General features: G+C 64.5%; 1 protein-coding gene across 1 annotated transcript in view; it reads left to right on the top strand.

The window, feature by feature from the left end:
• Nucleotides 1-4,679, top strand: part of HCN3 (hyperpolarization activated cyclic nucleotide gated potassium channel 3) — a 10,037-nt gene extending 5,358 nt beyond the window's left edge. The window contains exons 5-8 of the mRNA XM_057384783.1: nucleotides 292-438; nucleotides 514-754; nucleotides 1,631-1,795; nucleotides 2,336-4,679. Of these exons, the coding sequence (XP_057240766.1) occupies nucleotides 292-438; nucleotides 514-754; nucleotides 1,631-1,795; nucleotides 2,336-3,465 (1,683 nt within the window). The 3' untranslated portion in view covers nucleotides 3,466-4,679. The remainder of the gene's footprint in view (nucleotides 1-291; nucleotides 439-513; nucleotides 755-1,630; nucleotides 1,796-2,335) is intronic.
• Nucleotides 4,680-6,661: the final 1,982 nt, after the last annotated feature.

The raw sequence follows: 6,661 nt of genomic DNA on the forward strand, positions 1-6,661 counted from the left end.
TCTCCCTAGGGTTGTTGCCGTGGAGCTTCTGCTGTCCATTGACAGAGTCCATACTGGTCTCCATATTGGGGTCACTTTTGCCCAGTGTGGCTCCATCCTGCCCTCTGCCCTGGGTCCATCCTGAGTGCACGAGGTCCTTCCCTCTGACCCAGAGTTGGTTTTTGAGGACAGGACCCTGCAGCAGAGATTCCTGTGTCTCTGTCACCAAGAACAGGGSACACCTGGCCGTGCAGGTGACCCCAGCTCAGCCCCGTGCACTCAAGATTTTTTGTGGCACTGTGTCCCCAACAGTACAAGCAAGTGGAGCAGTACATGTCATTCCACAAACTGCCGGGGGACACGCGCCAGCGCATCCACGAGTACTACGAGCACCGCTACCAGGGCAAGATGTTCGACGAGGAGAACATCCTGGGGGAGCTCAGCGAGCCGCTCAAAGAGGTGTGGAAAAAGGGGGTGGCACTCACAGGGGCTCACAGGCTCGGTGACATCCCCCACTGACCCCTCACCCCACAGGAAATCATCAACTTCAACTGCCGTAACCTGGTGGCCAACATGCCCCTGTTCGCCAACGCCGACCCCAATTTCGTGACGGCCATGCTGACCAAGCTGCGCTTCGAGGTYTTCCAGCCCGGGGACTTCATCATCCGCGAGGGCACCGTGGGTAAAAAGATGTACTTCATCCAGCACGGCGTGGTCAGCATCCTCACCAAGGGCAACAAGGAGACRAAGCTGTCTGATGGCTCCTACTTTGGGGGTGAGACTGGGCTGGGGGATTTGGAGAGGGGGAAAGAGCGGCCTGTGGGGCAGAATTTGGGGCATCCCTGATGGTTTTGCCCAGGGCCAAAGGTTTGGTGTCCGCTTCACCCCAGTTCTGGGTGGCTGCATGGAGGGAGGCTCCAGCACCCCACTGCTGGCATGGAGGAGGGGATTTTAGAGCAGAACATCAGAAACATCTATATCCCACATCATTTATAGGATACAGGCACAGCTCTGGGAGGGAAATGGGCCAGGCCTGGGGGCAGATCCATGGCCTGGAGAGGGAGGAAAATGCTGCTGCAGACTCCGTGCTCCAGGCTCCTGCCCTGGTGCAGGGTGTAGGGGTGCCGGGCAGTCCTGTTCGTGCTCTGACTGTGGGAGGGGATGTGTGGCAGTGTCACCCTGACCCTGGCCCTGTGTCCCTTGGCCCCGTGTCCCCGCAAAGATCTGCCTGCTGGGAGGGAATATGTGGCCGTGCCACCCTGACCTCAGCCCCGTGTCCCCCGACCCTGTGTCCCCATAGAGATCTGCCTGCTGGGAGGGGGTTGTATGGCATTGTCCCCCTGACCCTGCCCCCGTGTCCCCTGTCCCCACAGAGATCTGCCTGCTGGGAGGGGATGTGTGGCATTGTCCCCCTGACCCTACCCCCGTGTCCCCCTGTCCCCACAGAGATCTGCCTGCTGGGAAGGGGATGTGTGGCATTGTCCCCCTGACCCTGACCCCGTGTCCCCCTGTCCCCACAGAGATCTGCCTGCTGGGAGGGGGTTGTATGGCATTGTTCCCCTGACCCTGACCCCGTGTCCCCACAGAGATCTGCCTGCTGGGAGGGGATGTGTGGCATTGTCCCCCTGACCCTGACCCCGTGTCCCCACAGAGATCTGCCTGCTGACGCGTGGCAGGCGCACGGCCAGCGTGCGAGCCGACACCTACTGCCGCCTGTACTCGCTGTCGGTGGATAACTTCAACGAGGTGCTGGAGGAGTACCCCATGATGCGCAGGGCCTTCGAGACCGTGGCCATGGACCGGCTGGACCGCATCGGTGAGGAGGAGTGACCCCCTGGGTGCAGCACGGCCACCTCTGCTCCCGCTGCCAGTGCCAACAGACACCCTGTCCCGAGGGTGACGGTGTCACCGACCCTGTGGGTCACAGACCCCAGGCCCCAAGGGTGACAGTGTCACCGACCCTGTGAATCACAGACCCCCATCCTCACGGGTGATGGTGACAGATCCCCAACCCCACGGGTGACAGTGTCACGGACCCTGTGGATCACAGACCCCAGGCCCCATGGGTGACAGTGTCACAGACCCTGTGAATCACAGACCCCCATCCTCACGGGTGATGGTGACAGATCCCCAACCCCACGGGTGACAGTGTCAGGAACCCTGAGGATCACAGGCCCACATCAGGAACTCCCCTGTTCTATCCCTTCTGCTTCCTCTGCCCCAACCCCGACCCTTCCCAGGGTTTTGCTTCCCCTGGCCCTCTGCTGAGGTTCCATTGTCCCTTCCTCGCTGCCACCCCGCCCTCCGCGCTGTCCCCACCTCAGGGTCACTGACACTCCCTCCTCCCCCCACCCAGGAAAGAARAACTCCATCCTCCTCCGCAAGCGAGCCGAGCACAGCTCGGGACCCCTCAACACCGAGATGATCCAGCAGATCGTCAAGCACGACCAGGACGTGGCTCACAGCATCCAGGACCTGCAGCAGATGGCCATGGGCCGGGAGCTGAGCGGGAAGCCGGTCATCTGGGAGCCGCTGGTGCACGCTCCCCTGCAGACGGCCGCGGCCACCACCAACGTGGCCATCGCGCTGACCCACCAGCACAGCCTGCAGGCTCACATCTTCCTGCCKCCCTCCTCCATCTCCAGCCCGCTGTCTCCCGAGGCCACCCTGCTCGCCAAACCGGTGCGCCGCTCGCAGCCCAGYCTGGGCGGCTCCCGGCCCTCCTCCGTCAGCTCCCCGTCCGCGCCGCAGTCGCACCTCCAAACGCCCGCCGCCGGCTCGCCTTCCTCGCCCATGGTCCAGTCGCAGGCGCCGCTGGAGAGACCCAGCCCCGGGGCGCAGCCCCTGCAGCAAGCGGCGCCGAGGGGGGAGATGCCAGCGGGGTCCAAGCAGCCCCCGGCCGGCCCCCAGCCCCAGCTCTCCCGGTCCCGCGGAGCCTCGGTGTCCACCTCGCTGCTGCAGCAAGCGGCGGGCGCGGCGTCCCCCAGCTCCGAGCAGGCGCTGCCGCCGGGGAGAACGCTCCACTACAGCCTGTCCCGAGCCACCGGCTCGCACATCTCCCTCCTGATGCAGCCCCAGCAGCTGGTGAAGCACAGGAGCATCCAGGGCTTGCCGGTGGGGCGGCTCACCCAGGATGTCCGGCTCCTCTCCGCCTCCCAGCCTTCCCTTCCCAATAAAGTGGCCCAGCAAGCCGACGGGAGCTCTTTGAAGCAGGGCAGGAAATCCGCGGGGAACCTGGCCCGCAGGTCCTCGCCCTCGGTAGCCGGACTGGTAGCCAAGCCGTGTCCGGGGATGCCAGGCCAGCCCACGCACTCGCAGGTGCCTTCAGGATCGCTGGCTCAGCCCGGCCGCTCCACGGCGGCAGCGTCCACTCCCCAATCCCCGGGCTCGGCGTCCCGGCAGGCGGCAGCTCCCTCCCGCAAGGGCTCCGTGGCCTTCAGCCCCGAGGTGGAAACGGGGAAGCCCAAACTCYCATCCAACATGTGAGTCCTGGCGGCACCCACGCAGGCAGGAGGGACCCGGGCACCCCGGCGGCACAGGAGGCGGGGGGAACAGAGCGGCAGCCCCGCCGTGTCRGAGGGAAAACGAGGTGAGAGGCGGCAGCCGGGGCCGTGGAGGGGCTGTTGGAGGCTCGGGGGCACGGCAGAGATGGGCAGCTGGATGAGGAGGGGGCTCTGCTGAATGCCCCGAGGGGGTCACCCTGCCCGGGCTGTCCCCTCTTTGCTCATCGCCGTCTGTGCGTTCTGCCCTCCTCCCGGAGGCACGGGACAGGTCAGAGCCYTTGCCCAAACTCTGGCCTCACCGGGGAGCTCATCTCCCCGCTCTCCGTGTCCCTCAGCCTGTCCTCGGGGCCAGGCTGGTGCTGGCAGCTCCTCCAGCTCGTCCCTGTCACAGCKGGGGCTGCTCCRCGCCCGCCTCGATCCCCAGATCGCTCTGCCCAGCGCCTTTGCCTTTTGGGGGAGGAGGGAGAGACCCCTGGGTGTGCTGCCCGGGTGGAGGGAGGGGGCTGCAGGGGCTCCCCGGGCAGGCAGATGAAGGGGGTCTGGGGTCAGCAGGGGCCGGGTCTCCCTTTCCCGCGGCCCCACTGGGTGCAGGTGCCAGRATTTGGGGGTCCCGGGCAGGGTTCCCCCAGTCTGACGATTGCCAGGGGGCAAAGCTGGGGGTGGTCTCCACTGAGCAGCCCCCCATTCCCCTCCCTGGTTTGTGGGAGTGTTTGGCCTCAGAGGTGCTGAGTCCCTGTGAGGTTGGGATGTGCTGCTGGGCGGGGCTCTGCCCCACACCCGGGAACTGTGGCTGCCCCCCCACTGCCCCCCAACCTGGCATGGGGGCGGCCTGGGGGGATTCTGCTGCCTGCAGCTCCAGGAGGATGCTCAGAGGGTCAGTCCAAGGGGACTCCTCTGTGGTCCTGGAGGATTCCAGAAGGTCACCAGAGGGACCCTTCTGTGGCTCCAGGAGGATGCTCAGAGGGTCAGTCCAAGGAGACCTCTCTGTGGCTCCAGGATGATGTCCAGAAGGTCATCTGGGTGGACCCTTCTGTGGCTCCAGGAGGATGCTCAGAGGGTCACCGGGGGTACCCCATTTCCTGTGGCCCCAGGAGGATGCTCAGAGGGTCAGTCCAAGGAGACCTCTCTGTGGCTCCAGGATGATGTCCAGAAGGTCATCTGGGTGGACCCTTCTGTGGCTCCAGGAGGATGCTCAGAGGGTCAGTCCAAGGGGACTCCTCTGTGGTCCAGGAAGATTCCAGAAGGTCCCCAGAAGGACCCTTCTGTGGCTCCAGGAGGATGGTCAGAAGGTCACCAGGGGACTCCTCTGTGTGCCCAGGAGGATGCTCAGAGGGTTAGTCCAAGGAGACCTCTCTGTGGCTCCAGGATGATGTCCAGAAGGTCATCTGGGTGGACCCTTCTGTTGCTCCAGGAGGATGCTCAGAGGGTCCCAGGGGTACCCCATTTTCTGTGGCCCCAGGAGGATGCTCACAGGGTCACCAAGGGGACCCCTCCGTGTGCCCAAGAGGATGCTCAGAGGATTATCGGGGGTACCCCATTTCCTGTGGCCCCAGGAGGATGCTCAGAGGGTCACGGAGGGTACCCCATTTCCTGTGGCCCCAGGAGAGTGCTCAGCCCGGGCTCTGCTCCCCTGCCCCGCGCTGCACTCCCGTTCCCGGGTTTCCTGCAGATGCCAGTCACCAGTGCCACGGGAGCAAAGGCTGTCTGTCACAGGAGATGCCAATCCCGGGCAGCGCCTGGGTGCCGTGCGGGGTTCGAGCAGGGTCCCCACAGACGCCCCACGCCCCCCCTGCAGTGACAGTAGTGTGCAATATGTGTGTGCGAGTCGTGGCTCTGCCGAGCAGCCCAGCTCTGCTTACAGTGTCGCTTTGGGCCAACCGTGTTCAGTCCAGGTTAGAGTAGTGTCCCCTCCGACCCCGCCACGCCGCGCCAGCCGCTTCCCGCTCCCGGAGTCAGGAACCATGGTTATCCTCGCCCTCTGGGGCTCAGAGCGGCGCCCCCCGGACCCCCAGAGCGGCGGGCGAGGTCTTGTTCCCCGCGGTGCTTATCGAAGTGAGGTGTTCCGCTCTCCACCTTCGTGTTTTTGGGACGTCGGGAGCAATCCGGGGCTGCTCCGGGAGCCCGGCCCGCGGGGTGCGGCAACCCACCGGGAATCCCGGCAGCGTCTGCCACAGGGGATATCCCGCACTGCCTTTTTTTCCGTGGATTTTCCCCCCTTTTCCCTGCCCACCCCCACGTCCCGCTCCATCCCCATGGTCGGTGTGTCCCCAGCAGCCCCTCGGGCAGGGGTGTGCAAGCGGGGCCGCGTGTCCCGTGTCGCCGGGTTGTGTCCACACTGCGTGATTGTAGATGTCTTAGCGGTCATCCCAGCGCCCCGCAGGGCCGGCCCGGACAGGCTCGGACAGCACCGAGCTCCCGCTGGCCGCGTCTCTGATGTCCCGATCCCGTGTCGGGAGTCAGGGCCACCCCGCGCTCCTGTCGCGGTCACCCCTGCCCTGCTCCGTGTCACCTCGTGGGCKCACCCCGGTGAAGGGCGCGGGCGCGGGTTTTAGCCACCAAAGACCATGATCCTTGCACTCACGGCAGTCGATGTACAGAGCTTGTAGTTTTCATATCGCAGAGAAATTTAAGAGCGTTTTTTTATTTTTTGGTCGTTGTACATAATGGATTTAAATAATAAAGAGAGATTCCGAGCTGGTCTGGGGGAAGACTCTTTCTGCAGCACCTGAGACCCCACAGCACCCTGCCCGGGGATGGGATGGGGCAGGGGGATGCAGCGGTGCCCCAGCTCCAATTCTGGCCCTCAGCAAAGCTGAGAGCAGCCAGGACATCCTCGGGAACCCATCAAGACCCCGCTGGCACAGCAGGAGCCCAAAGGCAACAGGTCCCCTCCCGCCCACCGCGGTTCCTTTCGGCCCTGGGGAGATTAATGTTTAATCTTTGCTTATTTTCCCCTTCCATCTCCCTTCCCTTTATTGCCGGGGGGAGGGGCAGGTTTGATACCGCCTGATTGCAGAGCAGACTCGAGGCATTAACGCGATTAAATGAAGGTCACACGGTGCGAGGTGGGCTGGAGAGCCCAAGCCACGGCACTGCGGCGTTTGCGGTGTCTCGGGGCAAAGCCGTGCTCTGGCTGCACCCTTCTCCACCCTCAGCAGCTGCCGGAGCACCCTCAGCGC

The sequence above is a fragment of the Malurus melanocephalus genome, unplaced genomic scaffold (assembly GCF_030028575.1).
Source record: "Malurus melanocephalus ecotype Western Australia unplaced genomic scaffold, MMel_1.1 scaffold_746, whole genome shotgun sequence".
Classification (NCBI taxonomy): domain Eukaryota; kingdom Metazoa; phylum Chordata; class Aves; order Passeriformes; family Maluridae; genus Malurus; species Malurus melanocephalus.